The sequence below is a fragment of the Gallinula chloropus genome (assembly GCF_964237585.1).
Source record: "Gallinula chloropus genome assembly, chromosome: 1".
NCBI classification, from domain to species: Eukaryota; Metazoa; Chordata; class Aves; order Gruiformes; family Rallidae; genus Gallinula; species Gallinula chloropus.
This window is the reverse complement of record NC_140085.1, coordinates 19,949,737-19,970,374: the sequence shown is the minus strand read 5'-3', so window position 1 is coordinate 19,970,374 and position 20,638 is coordinate 19,949,737. Positions and strand designations below refer to the sequence as shown.

At 56.8% G+C, this 20,638-nt stretch overlaps 1 protein-coding gene across 1 annotated transcript; it reads left to right on the top strand.

Moving 5' to 3' along the window:
- Positions 1 to 16,219: 16,219 nt before the first annotated feature.
- Positions 16,220 to 20,272, top strand: CDC42EP1 (CDC42 effector protein 1). Its single transcript, XM_084268957.1, has 2 exons — positions 16,220 to 16,818; positions 17,820 to 20,272. Exons 1-2 carry the CDS (start codon positions 16,377 to 16,379, stop codon positions 18,623 to 18,625), a joined length of 1,248 nt encoding a protein of 415 aa, XP_084125083.1. The 5' UTR covers positions 16,220 to 16,376; the 3' UTR covers positions 18,626 to 20,272.
- Positions 20,273 to 20,638: the final 366 nt, after the last annotated feature.

The window sequence follows — 20,638 nt, the reverse complement described above, 5'->3', positions numbered from 1 at the left end:
CACCACTGAAGGCTCTGGGCTGTGCAGATGACTCTAATAGGTCAGGCAGACAGCTCCTCAGAGGAAGAAGGTGGTGTGTCCCTGGTTTTTAGGCAGGGTATGGCAGCACAGAGATGAAGAGCTCGTTCTTCAGAGGGAAGCTATGGTTGTACAAGACACTCCCAGTTCATGTGAGATGCGCAGTCCTGCTGGACTGCACACGCTCACAGCCAGGTATTACATTGCCAAAATAGTTCTATAAGTTGCAGCTGCTTTTGTGTTGGCACACTTGAGGTTCACACTAGGAATGACATTGGGGTCTTTGGGTGGTGGTGGGGCTTTTATTTATTTGGGTTGTTGCTTGGGTTTGGGGGTTTTTTCTTTCCAAATCCTAACCAAAATAGTCGCACTGGTAAAACTTTCCAAGCTCCACCAGCTCACACAGGAAATCTGTGACAGGCCAGCAAAGGGTGAGCCACACGTTGTTTCCACCAGCAGAGGAAGGGCTCAGCACACATGGCCCACGGAGCACGACAGGCAGCCGGGTCTCTGGCAGGACCCTGTGGTGTGGGGCCGCCAACCGCACTAAGGAGTCAGTGGGATCTCTCGGAGGTGAGCGGTGGGGAGCAGCGCCGGGGATGCTGCAGCACTGCACTGTTTGCCTCCTCCTGGAAACAGCTTTAGGAAGGGTTGGGGCAGGGGAGGTAGTCATTAAATTCCTGGTGGTGTGGCTGAAACACTGTCAGTATAAAGCTCAAGCCGTGGTTACAGACGATAAGCCTCAATGCTTTGTAAATTCTTGCCCTGTGTTTTGGGAAGTGCAGTATCTCTACAGACCTGTCCTGAAACCTCCTGCTCACGCAGTGTCCCTGATGGGAGCTGGTCAGAACATCCTCGGTAACATATTTCTTGCTTGGTCCTCTTTTTTTCCAATCCAATTTCCAATTAAGTTTTAGGGGCAAGGTTTGCTAAGGCTCAGAGTGGTCTCTGTAATCAGGTCAAAGAGAGTTTGAAATAACACCCCCAACAATAACTTCCCCCTGCAATAGCTGTCCCATCACATTTTGGTCTTGTGAAAAACCTCTCTTCAGTTTTTGTTCCTGTGTGGAACAAAAACAAATGCTGAAAACATGAGAGAGGTTGTGAAACAGAATTATCGACTCCAGCCTGATCTAATCAGCTCATAGGCTGGTTCACACCAGATTAGCTCATACACAGAAAAAGAAAGAAACACTTTTATTTTCCTAATGACACCCGTTAAACCCTGTGTTTATATTAACAACCTTTGCAAGGACTTTGACTACCTGCTCATCTCCCCAACACAGCAGATGTAAAGATATAAGACTGTCCCCAGAACGCTGACAATAGTTTGTTCCCTTCATGGTGGTGGTGATGTCGCAGAAGGGGATGGGAACAAGGGACCCCACCCCCTGTAAACGGGATGAGTGGCCTTCATGGCAGGAAGGAAATGCTTGTATCTCTGTGTGGGGATAGTAAAACAATCAAATACTTCCTTGGCATTCCTCCCCCTCACAACACACCTATTGCCTGGAGCTACAGGAGGCAAAAGTGTGTGGGATCCTTGCAAGGTATTGGCAACACATCTCCATCCTCATTAGGGCACTGAGGTGTGCAGGGTGGCAAGGAAGACCTGAATTAGAGCAGGCTGACAGGATTCGAGTCACTGGGATGGGCTTCCTCGCTCCAAACCTGCCCAACCGCCCCTGGCAACAGGGCTCCACCTCAACAGGGCCAAGCCTAGAAATCTCCTCAAACTTGGCTCCCACCTCAGCCTTGCTCACAGTTGCCTTATCCTTAAAGCCTTATCCCTGTTGATCATTCCCAGCTGTTTTTTTTTTCCCTTCTCTCTCCAGAAAATGCCCTGAGAGTCCATCTCTCAGCTCATTGTGAATCCAGTATTGTTGGCTGCTTCTGACTCGGACTTTGCAAAGGGGCTACTGAAGTCTGCCCTCTCCTGAGTAAGGGTCCAAACACTGACCCCACGGAGGTTACAGTGAGTTTGGGGGAGCAGTGTCTGCTCTCCCCAGGTATGACCCGCTCAAAACTGTGAATGAATTCATCCCTCTTGACAAAGGACCCACCTTTCATTTTTACGGGGGTGCACGCAAACAGATCTTGATTCTAAGGGAGGAGAACCACATGGACTGAAGATGTACATGCAAGGGAGGGGTAGATCTTCTCTGTCCTGCTTTGGGCAGAGAAGAAATGACAGTCCAAGAGGCAAGGTGATGGGGGTTGGAGCCCAGAGAAGGAGCAAACCCAACTGCATTTTCATTGCACCGGCACCAGACCATCCGCTTTTCCTTCGCGGGTTCCTTGCATGCTGAGGCTGCAGCCACCAGAGGTCAATGTGACCACGTCAACCTCAACCGAAGTGTGGGCGCTGCACAGCACTCCTTTGAACCTCTGGGAACAACAGAGATAGGAAGTAGGTAGTGTTTCCCACCTCTCAGGACATGACTTTGGGGTAGGTTTGCATGCAAACCGACATCCAAAGAAGTAATTACAATATGACCTCAGCAGTCTCCTGAAAAAAGGGACTTGATAATGACAACATCCCCAGTTACCATCCTGCAAACAACCCAGACTGAGACCCTGTCACTCACTCATGGTCCTTCAGGACCCCACAAGTGCTCCTGCTACTCCAGGTATGTCTCACAGTGCTGGTTTCAGTATCATTCAGGTGATGCACACCAGTCCCAGACCTGTCCTAGTAGCAACAGGTGGGAATGGGCTATGTCCCCTCCCCTGAGTCCCACTTCTGCTCCCTAGAGCCTAAGGTCTGTCACAGTGAGTGAGGTTTGCAAACAAGTAGCTGACCTGCAGCCAGAGGAAGGCAAAAGGGTTAAATGGGCAGGGTCATCAGTCTGGATTTGAAGTCAGACACGGAAGACATGACCGTGAAGAACAGAAATCTGTATGTCTAGATAGTTTTGTAGCAGCCAGATATTCCTCTGCACTCCCATACATACCAGGTACCTTCTCTCCATCTCACCTATGTCCTCCCACAGACCTCCACAGTCACCAGGTGGTCCTTTCCATTCTAGTCTCCCAACCTTTTATCATCTATGTGGACACCCACCTAGTCAGAGCAAACACTCGTGTTCCCCCTCTGACAGACCTCCAGCCTCATCTCCAGCCTTGTGGGATGTCAGGTTTTCCTAAACAAGACATGTCTTCTCCAAGAAGACTCCGCTGAACTACAGGATCATTGGTGGTCCTCTGCCCAAACCACTTCAGAAATACTCTGGTCCCTCATGCAGCTTTGATAGGAGGGAAGTAAGGAGCACAGCTGGAAAACACCATGTCCATCTTCCCTGCCTCCTCCCTGAGATGATCAAAGTCCCATACAGCTTCTCTTCTGAGCTGATACACAAGTATGCCCCAGGGTCTTTAGCAAGCAGAGTCCCTAAGAGTCACTGTCAGGCTGAGACTGGTCAGATGTGGGTGGAGGAGAGGTAGGAGGGGGTGATACCATCCCATAACACCCATGACACTGAACATGTGCTGTACCAGTGAAAGGGACAGGGTTCATGTGTTGGGAAAGGAAGATGCTGCTCTTTCAGACCTACCAGGAAATTTGCTCCATAAAGCAGCAGAGAATGTAAATTAAATCCCAAAAAACTCCACTCTGCTACAGTAGCTGCAGCTTTGAGGGCATGGGTTGGCATTGTATGTGGGAAGGCATGTTTACTTTTCAGCTTGCAACCCATCAAAGCCCCAGCAGCAACTGTCAGAGGACAGATCCTGGTTCTCCTGTGCACCTGGCCTTCCAGTTCATGGCTTGGACAACAACGCCCAGCTTGGTGGTTTTCCAGCTCCAGGAATACCTGACTGCCCTAGGGAGAACAATGTCACTGCATGAGAGGGAGGCATGCTGAGTCTTTGCTGGGGTTTCAGCAGGCCAGGACCAGGCCAGGACCTATTCCCTTAGCTGGAAAGCAAACCTGTCCAGCACACAGACAGGGAAAAGAGCTGAACTTGCTAAAGGGGGCAAAGTCTCTCTAGAGAAGGGAAGAGCTGCCAAGTGCCAGCAGCACTTGTAACACTGCTCCAGAGCCATAGGGTGGCACCACCCCACTGTCCAACTCCTTGGGGAAGGACATGGCTGGGCAAAGCCCAAAAGCTTTGGGTCAGCATGACCTTATGCCGGAGCCCTTGAAAAGGGGCAGATGTGGGGAGCCAAGGGCTGTGCCTGATCCTGCCACACAGATTTGCCAGGGCTCCTTGCTGACTGCTGAGGCTCTTCCCAAGCCTTTCCACTCTGAAGACACTGAACCCACACCAACATGCACCCACTCCCCTCCACCACTGCCCTGACCTACACCAGACGCTGCTATACTCATCCTGATCAGAGATGGCTGCTGGACTGAGCCAGGCAAGGCTTACCTGCAGGACAGGAAAGGGGCTGTGACTCCCCTCTGTTCCGGTACACGCTGCCTGGTGGGGTGTGCCCCAGGGCATCTGTCAGAGGGGGGGTTGCACAGAACACCCCACAACCCATGTTCAATGTGGGCCAAGGCCTACAAACAAAAACTGAGACCAAACAAACTTGGTACAGGTGTGACCTAAGGCAGAGTGGGTAGGTGCCAGAGGTGAAGGTAAGAGCAGATCTGGGATCTCATTTCCTTCTCCGCATACCACCACAGCCACACTAGATGCCCCGCAGGATGTGACCCTAGATAACAGAGGAGGTCTTGCAGCCCTTCTGCCTCCTGCACAGACTCTGTGCTGGAGCCGTTTTGGCTGTGGTGTGACTTGTAACTTTCCCCTAAGCACTACTCCATGCCTGGTATTCCCAGAGCTTCCCATTCCTGTATCCCAAGGCCAATGTACCCAGCCACCTCCTCAGCTTGGCCCGAGTGACTCTTTGTCCTTCAGACTGTCCTGCTGAGACCAACATCTGCCAAAGCCGGAGACAACCATGGGAGGAATCAAAGCCTGGGGTGCAGCAGGAGCCATGCCTCACTTCCCAGGAAGCAAACTGCAACCTCCCCACTACACTGGACCTTTGCAAGCCCCAGGAACGTGACCCCAGGCCCCCCAGGAGCTGGATGACCATTCCCCTCTGGAAAGGAGTTGTGTCCTGCCCCAGGGATACAACCCCCGGGCTGAGAGCCGCAGACAGACACTAGCTGGAGCCTGCCCAAGAGCAGTGAGCTTTCCAAGTCCTTTCCCTTTCTTGGGGGTCTGGTAGTCACATAAACAGGAAAAGCCTGGCCCTCTTCCCCCTTCTTCCACAGCTCTGCCCCCCTCCCCTCCTCCCTGACGCGCGCCGGCGTGATACAAGCCCCAGCGTTGGGCTGCTTGGCCCCCACGGGAGGAGCTGCCGGCTGGCCCCTGACCCCCAGGCTCCGCATTTCCTGTGGCAGCCGAGGAGAAAGACGAGGCCCCTTCTTCCAGACGCTGGGGCTGGGCGTAAAGGGGCCTCTGTGGGCCAGCCTGGGGAAGGGGGAAAGGTTGTGGTGGTCCTTTGCCAGCAACCCAAGGTGCGAAGAGGCAAAGATGCCAGCTGCCCTGGGAGCGGTGGGAGCTGCACTGGAACAGGGAGCCTCCAGACAAAATGACAGGGTGAGGGCCACTGTCCCACCCCAGCCCTGCATCCAGCTCTCCAAACCCTTCTTTATCTCCTGGCACTTATTTTTAAAAGCTTTGTGGCCTTCCCTCCTAAAACCAAAGGCAGCCAAGCTGGGTCAGGCTACTGCCCAGAGTGGGTGCCTGCAGCAGAAGGTGTGGCTCCTCCTCCAGTTCAGACAGTTGCCCTTGCAGAGTCCAGCACTGTTAACCCTGGGTGAGCTAAGCCTGGTCACAGGAATACGTGCCTATCCTAAGATGAAAAATCAGGGACTAATTCCTAGGAGGGTGTTACCCCTTTCCCCTGGTCGCTTTAGGGAGGGATAAGATAAGACAGGCAACCCCTGCCTCTCTGCACATCTCCCATGGGTCATCACATGGAGCGGGACTGAGATCTCCAGCCGGGAGCTGGGAGAAGGACCGAGCCTTGCTGTAGGCATTTGGCTTGAGAGGCAGATCCCTGTCCCCAGGGTCCTGGTCCATGCTTAGGCTCCGTGCCAGACCCAGCTTATAAAAGCCCAGGACATGGTCCAAATGTGATGCCAGCTCTTCACAGCCTGGCAGGAGGTACCGGATGCTCGGATGCTTGGGGAGAGAGGGGAGGGGGGGATGGCATCCCGGATGGAAACTCTGGCATGCCTCTGTGCTGATCTCCACTCTGCCCTGGAATGCGCCCGCCAGCAGCATGTGGGAAAGTGGAGTCAGCAGAGACCTTGGATGTGTCAGCTCCCCGGCTGAGTAAACAAGAGAAGCCCTGGCAAGCATTTAGCCCCAAGCATCTGAGACCTTGAAAAAAAAAGGGGCTGGAAATGGGGACATTCTTCTGTCCTCTCCTTGCTCAACCACTGCAAAATATCTCCTAACATCTCCCCTACATTAGGTGCTAACACCACCTCCTCTCACCCCTACCAGTCTGGAGAAGCCTGGGGAGAGACTCCCTGAGGCATTTCCAGCACCCAGCTGTCAGATCTAACATCCCAGGAGGAAATGGCCCCTGGGAGACACACTGCCACAAAAGGAGGGTCTGGAGAAGAAAGAGGTGGGATAAAAGGATTTATCACCCCCTCTGTGCACAGCCATCCACGCCCCTTGGCCATCTCCCAGGCAGCAGGTAGGATGGAACATGGAGACAACTTCCACCATGAGTACTGGCACTGCCGGCAAGAGCGGCGATGGCTGGGACAGAGAGGCATGCTGCAGCTCCCAGGTAACACCTCCACAGCACAGCCCAGCTGGGGACATTCCCAGCGGGGGTGCCAGCTCCAGCCACCCTCCCTGCAGGTTTCACAGGCTCAAGGAGAGGCTGCAAAACAACAGGTTTCCCTGGTGTCAGTTGGAGACATTCTCCCACCGCTCTTCAGGTTGCCGGTGTCGCCTCCCTTGTCTTCTCCATAAAGTGTGCCCCTGCGAGATGGCCCCTCATCCCCTCGGTTTTGGGAAGAGGGATAGGCTGGGTAAGTTACCCCTGCATCCCACTGGTGGTCCCCATCATCTCCTGGGGGTCAAGCTCCTGCTGCAGCAGCGCTGGGAGGCTGTGCCCGCCTTCTGGCCACCATCCCGCGTCCCCTATCGCTCCTCAGCAGACACGGACTCCCAGAGAATGAGCCATTGTTTCCCGCCCGTGGCCTCTTCCTGTCCCCGTAGGGCTGTGAGACAAACAAAAGCAGAGCCAGACTCTGTGGGGAGGAGGCTGGGTCTGCTCCCCTCCTCCAGATCCCGCAGCGACCCCGCAGGCAGGCAGAGAGACGGATGCCCGCCTTGGGGGAATGGGCAGGGACACCCCTATTTTTAGCTGTCTATGCATCCCCACCCCCTTCCTTCCGTGGGCCAAAAATACATGGGCTGGATGGACAGGCAAAATCATTATGATAAAAGAGTTGTCCAGGCCTTGTGTCCAACCACTCCCCTGGCTTTCACCTCTTCTTTTTGACCAGGACAGGTTCCTTGCTCATGGTGTCCCTCTCCCTCGCCCCGTGGATGATTTCTCTCTTCATCCCCATCCTATGTTCCCTATATCCCCACATCCTCTCTCTGCACATCGCACCCTTCCTGACCCCTGCACCTCACTCCCCATCTGCTCCATGGATCCCACCCTCCATCCCTTGACAGTTTCACAGTCCCCTCTCTCATGCCATGCCAACCCTGGGGACCTACTCTCTTCTCTTGAGACACCCCAGCTTCTCCTTTCTCCAAAGAACCTCCTCATGCAATTCACCTCCAAAAGGCTCTTTGCCTTCCCCAGACCTCCCTGTACAGCCTTCCTCCCCACTGTATTCCACGTACCCTCACCATCTCCCCCTTTCTCCCCTCACCCCAGCAACCTCCAGCCCAGCTCCCTCCAGCCTGCATAGGCCTTAAAGTCCTGCAGATGTGTTCCTCCTCCTTATCTTGCCAAAGGAACATATGTGGCAGGCCAAACAGACCCCCAGATGCCCCTGCACACAGCTGCTTATCCAAGCAGCAAATTTGTATCTGAGCCCCTCACACACACACATCCCTCCTGCATCTCCTTAAGGTCTATGAAAAAGAACTGGAAAATCAAGTGGTGTTTGGGGTGGGGGGGGGATGTTCTGGAGAGACTTAATGTACATACATACATATATATATATTTACATCTCCTTTCCCAGTGCCTGGAATCACAGAGGTGTTTCCAGGCCACAGGCAGCTGTTTCTACATTGCTGCTGGTTTATGCAACATCCTCTCTCCCCTCCCAGCCATGTCGCAAACCCCCCTTTCCTCTCCAGCAGCGGAAAGTCGGAAGAGCATGGACTTCAGTCTGCCCCTCCCACAACACCCCCCCACACACACACCATCCCTATGGCTTCCCACTTTCCCAGTCCATGAACAGGACTAGCATATGAGGAGGAAGCCAGGGATGGTGGGAGGAAGAAGGATGAAAACATACGGGATAGGAAGAGATGGGCAGAGGGAGGGGATGGAGGGGAGGGAGGGAGGAAGGGAGGGAGGCAGCCCTCCAGCAAGCCTGGGAACTCTTCCCTACCTCCTCCTGGGCTTTGGCAAACCCTGAGGCTTTAAGCTCCCAGGGGAGAAACATCCCCCTTTGGAAACCCCACAAACAGGTCGTGATCAATCTCATTTCTTCCGCCTCCTGCTGCTCCAGGGAAGGCAGCTGGAGGAGTTGGTGGGGGAAATTAGAAATGGGCTTTTACAGAGGTCAGTCCAACCTCTTCTAGTATGAGTGGGTCTAATCCATTGCTGCTGCCTGCCTGGTGGTGCTCACCACAAGCCACCCGCTTTCCTTCCCCAGTGCAGCACAAGGATGCTGGGAACCACACTGGTTGGATCCCTCTCCCCAGTTATCACAAAGGCTGTGGGCACAGAGCAGGGCACCTGCAGGAGAGACCCCAGAATTGTCTGAGCCTGGCCTAGCACATCCCTGTGGGCGCTGCAGGAGGAGAAATCATCCCAATGAAGACTACAGAGCATGAGGAGTCCAGTGCCCACAAAACCAGTGCTGGCATCAGACCAGGGGTGCACTGGGCATATGTTGGGCGTCTCACACCTATTGCTCTGGGGTGTCACGTCCTGCCACCACCCTGGTTTATTCACCCTAAAACCGGCTCTGCCTCCAGCTCATCCCCAGGGCAGCAAGACACAGACTGGAGGCAGCACCAAGGGCCACAGGCTAGAAGCAGGGAGGAGCAACGGGGAGCTGTTTGAAGCCATGCAGGAATGTGTGGTGGGTCAGGGGGCCCTAGGGAATCCCTTCCCCATGATGGCAAGGGTCTGCTCCCCACTCCGCTGCCAGCAGCAATTCCCTCACGGGCGCTGTGAGGAGAATGGAAACATCTGGAAGTCACCCGCAAACGACCGGCACTCCCAGTTAATGAGGAAATATGAGCCAGAGACCCTGGGCAGCAACAGGATATCTGCTTCTTGTGTGCTAAGGCACCCCCGTCTCACTGAGCCCCCCGGCTGCCTTCCTTCCCTGGGAAATTTCCAAGGATGGACAGCAACAGGGAAGGCAGTGGACAGAAACACCAGGGAATAGGAACCCAGGGGCAGGCGCCCCATCTCCAAGCTGGGATGCCCCAGTCACCTTCCCTCAAGGACCCCCAGGATCTGGGGAAAGGAAGAAGGGGTATATTTCTTCTCCAGAGGGAGTCCTGCATCAGTCTCCTTCAGGGATCAGGTCTGTGAGCAGCAGGAGCTGCAAAGCGGAATGGAAGGCAGAACTGAGCACCTGGAGATGTGGGGCAGAGACCTCAGCTCCTTCAGCACTCTCACCCTCCATCCCTGTCACATTCAGCCAGCCATAAGACCTCGGTCCTGTGCCAGAGGGATGAGCACTGGAAAGAAGGGGGACAATTTGCACAGTCCCATCTTTGATGTCACAAGAAACAAAGCAAATCCTCAGCCAGGAAAGCTGTGGGGCCACTTGTCTGCTCCTGTAAGCCCAGTGGCCAGTCTCTCTGTAATGGTGCGACTGGTACCACTGCCTGGGGCACAGGGTTACAGATTGAATAAACATTTGGGGTGTCTGAAGGTAAATGAGGTAGCTGGGCATCTATGGCAATGGGGTTGGGAGGGGTCCAGGCTTTGGTCTTGCCTAGGGCACGCTCAGTGGTACAGTGGCTCCGCAACGCTGTGCAGCCCCACAGCCACCTCTCAGATAAACAGGCTGGGAGGCAGGACTGTATGGACTCACTTTCCAGGCAGCTGCATATGAAAGAAGGGGGTGTCTGGAGGGTGCAACCCCTTCTGGGGTACAGCCAGAGGGGCTGCACCACCTCTGCTTGTACTCCAGCATCCAGCAAACAGCAGCCAGGATGGGGACTGAGTCCCAGAGCTGACACATACCCTGGAGTTCTCCAAAGCACTTTGGTGCTAGCCCCAGAAGGAGTAAAGTCGCAGCCCATCTGGCATGGCCTCAAAAGACCACAAGGTTTGGGGAAGGATGCCTAATAGGGGGGATTTCCAGCCACTTTCCAGCCCATCCTGGCCCGGAGTGCAGAGATGCTTGCAGCAGGGGTGAGGAGGAGGTGGTGGAGAGCCGGCCGCCCTGCGAGGAGCCGAGCGTGGCCCCTGTCCCATCTGGAAGAGATTTGTTCTGCATTCCCCAGCGGAGGCGGCTGCCGTCGCCCGGACTCCGCTCCCTGCTGCAGCCCTTGCTGCAGGGCACAGGGATGGCGTGAGGGGAGTGAGGGGGAGCCCCTTTGTGCTGGGGGGGGGGGGGGTGGGGGGGGTGGGGGGGTGAGGAGAAAGACCCTGAAAAGCTATGCAGAGGGAAGAGACCCAAAGAAAGGGTCTTTTCCTGCCTCTCCCACCCCCCCCATTGGATTGTTCTGAGAGTGACATGCAGGAAGAGGTGCCTACAGTACCTCTGGCAAGCAGGGAGGATGCAAATCAGTATTTGTCCTCCTTTCCCCACTGGTCACACACGTTATCCTTCCTCAGACCTGAGCTCCTGTCTCCCTCAGAAACATAGACCCACTAGAAGCACCACCAACATGCACAGCCCATCTGCTCTTAATCCCTCATGGAGAAGACCTCCAGAGCAGGAGGAGCCTGAGACCTGTGCCAAAATCCTACTGCTGCACAGCACATCTCTGAGCAGTGATTAAGGTGCTCCTGCCCAGGCATCCTGGGCCACCTGAGCCTAGTGAGATGTTAGGCTCCATTTTGACATCTCCTCTGCAGACATCTTGTCATCCCTGCAGCCAGGCCTGCTTCACCCCAACAAGTCTCATCTCGCCTTTACCAGCAGAGACACCTCCCTTCTTCTCCATAGGGCCCTGAATAGGTGGTTGTGCCTGGCCAAGTGCTCCCCAGCAGAGTCTCCAAGTCTCACCTGGAGACCATGAGGGTTACCGTGGCGTTGATGATGCTGTGCCCACCAGCAGGTTTCCCCTCATTGGCACCAGCAGGGTATTCTGCCCTGTGACCATCAAGGGCCAAAGCAACAGAGTGCAATGCCAGAGGGATGCAATGTCCCATGCGTGGGCAGAAACCCACCCTGGTGCTGCTGAGGAGCACCTCCTTGAATTTACCCACTGCTACCCCTCACCCTGGTCTGATGCCACGCTGCTCATACGGCGCTTGTCCTGACCCCATAACGCTTGTTCTGACCTTGTAATGCCTGTCTGGTCCACGTGGCCTTCAGTGAGGCTGTTACCCTGCTAGCACTCAGCCCAACACTACCCACAGTCCCTGGCATGACTGTGCACCCCCGGACCCAATTCCTTGTTGCCAGCACTACACCACGGGCACTGAGGACTTCCTATCCAACATGGGGTGGGATGACCCCATCTGATACACACAAGAGTCAAACTCCTTTCTTTTGCCCCCTGCCCAGGCACCCCTAACCAGATTAGCCAGCAGCCTGGGCTCCCCCTTCCCCCAGGTCCATTGAAGGGAGTGCCTGGGAGCAGGAGGTAGCCAATGCCAGAGAACGGGAAATGGCACTGGGGAAGCGGGGGGAGGGAGTGGGGGGGAGCAGCGGAGAAGTTCCTGAAGTTTTCTGTCCTGGATAGTTGGAATAAATCTCATTTTCTCTGGTCTCCTCGCCGAGGCAAGGATTGGCTCAGCCGTGCTGCAGCCCGCCCTCCTCCTTCCCACGTCCCCTCCCCGCCAGCTTCGCTCCCTCTCTCCCGTGGCATCGGGGCGTCAGCCTTGGAGAGCCAGCCTTGGGGGGACAGCCGTGGGAAAAGGGGGGGAGCACACCTTCCCTTTCTCCCCCTCCCAGCTCTGGGACACAGCGTCGGTAACCCCCGGAGCAAGTTACGGGGGCCCTCGGGGAGTGTCTCAACTTTTCGGCTGGAGGACAGGGAAAAAAACATCAACCCCTGGTTCTGAAGAGGTAAAGTCTAAAAGTTTTGCTTCCTCAGTTTGTAGAGCTGGGGGGGGGTGGGGGGGGAGGAGGGCGGGGTGGGAGGAGGGGTGTCAGGAGAAGGAAAAAGGTGGAGAGGGTGGTAGGAGCGGGGAGAAGCGGGAGGGGTGGCAAGGCGATGGAGACAGGGAGGATGGCGAAAAAGAAAGGGAAAAGAAGGGAGAATGCAACAGGAAACTAAGGAAGGAAAGCGGAGCCAGGAGAGGGGGCACAGGCTGGAGGGGACCTGGAGGAAAAGAGACAAGGAAGGGGTCCCAAGGATGAGAGAAAGCAGCAGGGTACCCCCATCCCACACCCTGCATGAAGCCCCACAGGCTCTCAGCACTTTGATTTTGGGGGTTTGGAGCAAGAAAAGGAAGTACTTTTGGGTAAGAGGGCAGGGAGAAGTCTGGACCCCCCCCTGCCTTTGGAGCCCTGGGCTCCCTCCACATCCCAGCATGTCTGCTTGGAAAAGTACCCTTGTAATACAGAGAGATACAACTATATATAACATAGCAGCCAGCAGCACAGGAGCCAGACTTGGGCTTGTCCGCCTACTGCCCGGCACTGCTCCAGGGGAGCTGGAAGAGACCCAGCCCAGCCAGCTGAACCCCTTTCCCCCTTCCCCAACAGCCTCTCCCTGACGGCTTTCCCCATTGCAGAACAAAGTGACCCAACGAGGGAGTCTCTGCCTCCCTTCCTCTGGGAAAGGGAGTTTTTTTCGGCACTCAGGAAGGCTGGGAAAGCCTACCCAGCCGCCCACAGCCATTTCCACCCGCTCTTCCCCGTTGAGACCACCCCAAACATCTCCTCACCCTTTTTTGGAGTATGCCTCTTTGAGGAGGGGGGGGAAAGGAGAGGAGGAGGAGGGAAAAGGCTGCTTTCAGCAGCTCCAGCCAACTAGACATCTGGATTATTTTCCCCCCCTTTCTGGTTTCCGCTCTTCCCAGCAAGCAGAAACGCTCTGGCCATTCCTGGTGAGTGGAAAACCAGTGGAAACCAGCTGAACTCAGGGGGAAATGGGGGAGGCCAGGCTAGGAGGAGGTGCCTGCGGTTGGTCTTTGAGGGCAGGGGTCTTCCCAGAGGAGGTGAGGAGGCAGCCAGGGAGGGGATGCCGGGGAAGGGAAGGTCAGGACAGGCTGTGGGCTCGCTGTGCTGGAGGTTGATAAATGTGACGGGCTGCCGGATGGAAGCAGTGGCCAGATGGACGGGTGGCCAGACTGGGGGGGTCCCTTGCCCAGTGGAGGAAGGGAGAGCACATGGGTCACCTTTTGCCTGCAGAATTACAAGTTGCTCTGGCATGGGATTCTGCTTGGGCGGAGAGGAGGGCTCAAAGGGGCACAGCCAGCGTGAGACTCACCAGGGGCAGAGGGAAGGAGGAAAAAGGGGGAGATTGGAGTGAGGAAAAAGCCTAGCAGGCCTGCCAGAAACCTGCTGCCCAGGTAGAGCTGGGCACCAGCTGCCTCGGTCCCTCTTTCCCTCCCTCCTTCCCTCCCTCTTGCAATGCCTGCTGCCTGCAGGCAGGGAGAGCCAGGGGCCAGGAGGTGCTGTCCTGTGTCCCCAGGGTGGCCAAGGGAGAAGGAAGGCGAAACACTTTCCTCCTCCAAGCTCCTCGCTCCAAAGTTTTCCAGGCAAGGAACAAGGGGATGCCCTCCCCCAGCATTCCCCCTTCCCCTGCCTCCCCACCCTGTCCCCAGGGTGATGCCAGCCCCACTCCCCCCCAGGGGTCTGCAGGGCAGCTCTGCTGTGTGAGAGACCTGGAGTGGGGTGGAGGGGTGCATCCCTCAGAGTAGCCCTGCTCGGTGCAGCACGTGCTGAAGGGCACAGTTGCCACATTGGGTTTCTCAGGGGCTCTAAGGTGCAGAGGGAAAGGGAAATGGGGCTGTAACCTGCCTGATACCCTCTCTCAGGGTCAGGCACCTTCCTTCCGGTCTTGGTGAACAGCTCAAAAATGGGTTTGAATCTCTGTGGTCCTGAGGCCCCCCACTGTGTTGGCTGGGATCACCCCAGTGGTTTCCTTGCAGCCTAGGAGAGCCTTGACCCTGTGGCTAAGGGTGAACTTCTGCTAGAGAGAGGAAATTGCTCCCTGGTTGTCCTCCCACCCCAAATGTGCCGTACGCCAGGCCTGGCCTGGCTGCGAGGCAGCACCACACAGCCTCTGTGAGCAGGAGGCAGACACAGGCTGTGTGAGCCAGGCAGCCAGGGCCAGCCAGCAGGAAGCCAACCTGCCCCAGTCCCACTGCCACCGGCCACTGCCACCCCAAGAGGCAGCCAATGGTGCTGGGAGCTGCCGGGGAGGTTTGTTTTCCCTTCCCCAGGCATTAACCCCTGGCAGATAAGAGGGGCCCCGGGTTTGCAAACAAGGCCAGGGCAAGGCAAAAAAACAGTGTAGGCAGCTAGGAAAGCAGCTTCATGGCCAGGAATCACTCTCACCAGAAGCTCTGCCGCCCTGGCACCACCTGACTGCTCCGAGGGGAACTGGGGACAGGCGGGAGAAACAAGTCTGTGAGATGGACACACAGCAATGGGGGTCCCAGCACAGGGGGGCAGGGGCTGCGAGGCTCCTGCATTGCCTCTTGGCATGCTGCCCTCGGCAGCCAGCCCTGCTGAAGGCACCCAGCTCCATCATGCTCTCCTGGACCCTGAGTGGGGACTGAGCCTAAGGAGGCACATCTGCCCAGGTGGACAGCCACCTGGACCACTGATGCTCCCAGGTGCCCCACATCCTGAATCCTTTCCTTTCCCTAATCCACCCTCTCCCTCTTGCCACACACACCAACCAGAAATCTGCTGATCAGAGTGTCTTCCCCAGATGGGGGAGGTCACTGTCCTGCGATCGTGCACCCAGCTGCTGCTTCCCCGCCTGCCCCCCAGCACCTCCAGGAACTGCCAAAGTGCAAGGACCCATCCTGCCTTCTCCTCTGACCTTGAGCAATCAGCCCCCTTGCTATGCCTCAGTTTCCCCTGACTACAAAGTAGCTGCACTGCCCACACCCCTGTCTCCCTGCTGCTCCAACGTGTCTGCCCACCATGTGGGGACTGAGCCAGAGGAGGACAAACAAGCCAATATACAAATACTGCATTTTTCCTCCCCACCACGCCTCCTCCACAAGAAGCACGTGGTTCCCAGGCTTTGCTTTCTCCCCAAGGGTTCATCTGAATAGCAAAATGGAGGGAGAGGTTTCTCACCCTGAGAGCCCAAGGCACTACTCCAGGAGGACAGACGTGCTACCTGGGAGGGAAGTCTGAGCCTGCATTGTGGAAAGGGTCTGGCAAAGCTGCTTTGTAGGCAGAGGAACAGAGACACACTAAGGGAGTTCAGTGGGATGGGGGGAGCATGTATTTTGAGGGGAAAACCTTTTCCTTCCTCCCCAAAAGGAGAGCCAAGTGAGCAGAGACAGCTGGTAGCTCAGTGCATCACCTTTAACTTCCTCAGTCAGTCCCGAGGGTACAGCCAACATGGTTGAGAAAATCCTCTCCAAGGGCTTCACTGTGCCTCTTATCTTGTTTAGGTGGCCGATGAGGGGACCTCAGTGCTTGTCCTGCCAGCCCACCCCAAGCTCCCATCACCCGCTGCCCCATCTGTCACCAGCTCCTGCTCTCCCAGCAGCGGCAGAAGACAGTGGATTAACCCCTACTCCCACAGCCAGACGCAGCTTCCAGCAGCCTGCACAGCATCAGGGGTGACCCCAGACATCTCCTGGGGATCCCTCCACACCACCGCTGTCCTTGTCACTGGGGACATACTGACTGTGGGGGATTTCATGAGCGAGACATAGTGCAGGGAAGCAGGAGGACAGGCACCCTTCCCACCTGCTGAAGGTCAAGGTGACGTGAGCTGTTCCCCCAAGAGCATTGGAGCAGGAGTGATGGAGAGACCAGGGATGTGACAGGACATCCCAGTACTGGAAGCCCAGCAAGGGCTGGTTTGGGGGGCTTTTTCAAAGGCAGGGGCAAGGCCAGGGGTGCAACATGAGCCTGGGGAAGCTGCCAGTGCTCAGCTGGGTGTCAGGCTCCCATGGCAAGCGGCGGTTGAAGTCAGAGCTGACACCAGACATGATCAGCCCGCCGCTGGGGGACTTCCGGCACACCATGCACGTGGGACGTGGCGGGGATGTCTTTGGGGACACCTCCTTCCTCAGCAACCACGGTGGGGCAGACACACCCAAAGGCAACAACTTCTTCGCCCGGACGCTGCGGCACGTCCGCCGGACACCACTGAGGAGCCGGGGCAGTGGGGGTCAAGCAGGATCATCACCTGCTCCCCCACCCATCTCGCCCATCATCAAGAATGCCATCTCACTGCCACAGCTCAACGAGGGGACGTATGACGGCAGCAGTAGCCGGGGCTTGACCAGCAAGTTCTCCTTCAAAAGTGCCTCCAACAGCTTCTCCAAAACACACCAGGCATACGGTGAGTGAAGCGCGAGACAGAGGCTGGAGCCCAGGCCCAGTGCATCCCCTGCAGCCCTTCTTCTTTGCTCCATACCTCAGTTTCCCCACTGAGGGAATTTAGGCTCTCAGCAGAGACAGGACATTTAAGAGTCCCCAGTAATCCCTGCAAGGAGATAACCCTAAACTTGGCTTTCAACCACAGTCCTTGCTCCTGCCCTTGGAGGGTGTCCTCCCAGGGTGCCCCCCAAAGTGGGGCATGGACGGTTTCTCCTTCACTCCCTTCCCCATAACCCCACAAATCTGGCAACCCATGTGGAGTAGTGGTAATGGGGTGTCCCCAGCTCCCCGCAGTTCTATACCTTCCCCATGAACAGCCTTCCCAAGGAAGCCTAGAGGGTGTTGGGACATTGGAACAATACCCACACCAAGGTTGTGAGTTCAAGGGGACCCATTGCACGGCTTTCCCCACCTCTACATGAATGTGCCAACCCCGTCCTTAGCTGTGCCAACCCTTCCATCTCCACGTCCCTCAAAGGACTCCATCTCCCCCTAAACTGTTGTGCCCACACCCCTCCCTGCTAGCCAGGGTCCAGGAAGGATCTTTTGGGAAGGACAGAATGGGTCAGCTGGATGGCTCTTCTTCGGCCTTACAGCACTGGGCTGTGAGGTGTGGAGGGGAGGATCGGGGCGAGGGGTGGGGGGATGAGGGGGAGAGGGGTGTGATCCTGCGGGGCCTGCAGCCGCGGGGAAGGTGGCTGGGCCGGGAGGGAAAGGCAGGCTTGAGGCAATGCTGCCATCTCCTGGTCCCACCTGCCTGGCTCAGCCCCCACCGGCATTTTATCAAGCCCAGAGCCCACCCTGGAGTGGCTCCACTGTAACTCTGGGCCTTGCAGATGTCCACCACCAAGAGCGTGACCTGGGGTACTTTGGTGGCAGTGTCCCTTGTCCCTCGCAGATGTAAGGCAGGCTTCCTCCCACCTCGCCACCCCCCCCTCACCAGCCATCCCTTCTGCCTCACAGGGCTGGAGTCCGGGTTTTGCACCATCCCTCGTGCCCCTCGTACGGAAAAGGCCCAAGAGAGCACCTTCCCCGCAGAAGCAGAGCTGAAACGCTCGGACTCCCTGCTCTCCTTCCGCCTGGACCTGGGGCCCTCCCTGATGAGCGAGCTCCTCCAAGTGATGAGCTTCTCTGAAACCAACGGGCAGGAGGTGGGAGAGGAGGACCCAGTTCTCCTGTGCGGTGAGGAGACCAAGGGTGAGGTCCCTCCACCATTGGGTGCATCCTATGGAGAGGATAAGGCAGCATCCAGTTTCTGGGACCACTCCGGGCAGAGCAGCCTGTCAGGGGCCAGCTCGCTGCCAGGACTGTCAGTCCATGCCAATGGAGAGGCACATGCCACCGAGGGTGCCGGAGAGGACCCTGCCTGGGCTTCTGTGCCAAGGGCAGCACCCAGAGGGACTCCATGGCAGGGGCACTGGAACGACTGCACCATCGAGGCAGGAGAGTTTGACCGGGCGGCCCAGGTCCTGGCCCGCCATTACGGTGGAACCAGCACCCCGCGGAGCTCGGAGAAGGGCGAGGGTCCCCGGCAGGCCCGGACGCAGACCCTGTGGGAGAGCCCCAGCAGCAGGTCGTGGCAGTTGCAAGTGACAGGGGAGAGCCAGTACCCTGAGACCACCTGGAACCAAGGAGAGGAGGAAGAGGAGGAAGAGGCCAAGCTCCCTGGCCTGCAGGAGGGGTATGCTGGTGCTAGGGGGGGGCGCAGCAATTCCTTTGAATATGCTGATGACGATGATGAGGAGGACGACGATGAAGTCAAGGTGTGAACAGCCATCCCTCCCATCACAGCCCCCCCTACCAGAGGTGCTGGTACCTTTGCCCTCCTCCCCATTCCCCACCCTCAGGTGCCAGCATCACCAGCAGAACCAGCAGGCAACCTCCTTGCCAAGCTGGGGCCACTGGGGGGACTGGAGGTATCAGGACAAGAGCCCATCTCCTGGGGGAGCTCCCTGGGGCTGGGCCAGGCTGCTGCGGAGGGCTGGTGAGGGCTGTGCATCACAGCACTGTACATCACCGCCCTTCCCTGGCCTTACTGCCATTAGATGCCAAAGGGACATTCCCAAATGCCAAAGAAATGCCAAACTCCTTCCTACCCCGTCCTGTTCTTACCCCTGTCCCGTCCCCCCCCCCCCGACCCCCGTACCCTCTCTGCCATCCCTCAGGCCAGCCCTACCGGCATGTCTGGGGACATGCCCCATCCTTCTGCCAAAGCCCCCAGCTGCCTTCTGCGCGGGCACAGGTGCCCTCCCAGAGGTAGAGAGCCCTTTTTGGATAGAAATAACCACTGATAGCTCTGCCATGTAGGGGATGGGGCTCGCCCCAGGTCCAGCTGGTGCAAGACCCTCCTGTACAGCACATCTGTCTACCAGGGGAGGTCAGCTGGTGGCTTAAGGGGCTGGCAAACCCCATAGAGTTGAGCTTTCTCTTTTCATCTACCCCCAAACAAAGCTGTGAGCTCAGCATTCAGGAGGTGAGAGCACACGGAGATAATCACAGGAGTCTTTCCACTTGCCTCCCGCTGCTGAGCGTCACTTTGGATGGTTCCTTTTCTGAGCCCAGCCCCTCCACAGCAAGGAGGGGAGAAACTTCTTGGCTGACTGGAGGCAGAGGCATCAGGTCACCAAACTCTGCAGTTTGGGCCCTAAAATTCCCTTCCTTTCCCCCAACCTCAGAACAAGGAGACTCCTACTCTGCAGCCGTTTGGTCTGTGCCACCATTCCATCCTCACCCCCTCTCCCCATTCCCCACTTGTGCACCCCACTTTCCAGCACACCCCTTTCCCAGGGGTACGTGTGGAGGGTGGCTAATGCCCCTCGCTGAACAGCCCTGAGCGACGCAGCCGCCCTGGAACGAGCCGCCCCCCACGCTGCCCCGCACGCAGACTGGCCCGCACAGAAGTGCCTTTGTGCTGTGGTGTGGAGCCGAGATGCTCGGGGGCTGAGGTCACTGGAGGGACCCTCACAGGACCCCCCTTGTTCTCTGGGACAGGAGGGGAGTGTGGCAGGGGGAAATGTCGGGCTTTGGCCACAAGGCTCCACTCCCACATGGCTCCCCCGTCGCCTGGCTGCTGCCGGCAGGGAGCAATTCAGAGCTGAATAAAGAGGCTCCGTCGTGTCCACGTGCCGCTTGCAGTCAGGCCACCGAGGTTATGGGCAAGACCAGCTCCCCCAGCCTCCCTTGTGCCAGCTCCAGGGAGTTCCCAGCTCTGGCCTCTGGCACCAAACAGGATCAGCTTTATCACCCCTGCACCCTCCAGGGTGGGGACTCTGGCTCTCAGGACAAGCTCCCCCTACCCTCTGCTTTCCAGACCATAATACAAGCTCGAGACCAAAGACCCACATCCGTGGAATACCCCTTCTGCCTCCACTCTGTATCCTGTGCACTTATTATTGTCCTTATTAAAGCAATTTTGATACTAACTTCTCCTCTGGTGCCTTCCCTCAGCTGCAGCAACCTTATCATCTTCCTCCTATGTCTGCTGGTGCCCCAGCCACAAAATCCCATCCTCTCTACCCTCAGCAGGATTTTCCAGCACCTCTGGGATCCCTGGATTAACTAGCCTGGTACTTTGCTGTTCACCATGGACCAAGCTCTCCATAAGATGATCTTCTACTGTTTGCTGTCACACAGCCTTCCTTAAGGCTTAGGACACTTTTTAATTAGAGGAGTGGCATTAGATAATCAGCACTAATTGCCTGTAGTCCTGTGCTAGGGACAGAGACTGGGAGGTGCTGAGCCTTGTAACCCAAGCAAACCTCACTTTCGCTGAGTAGGGTTTG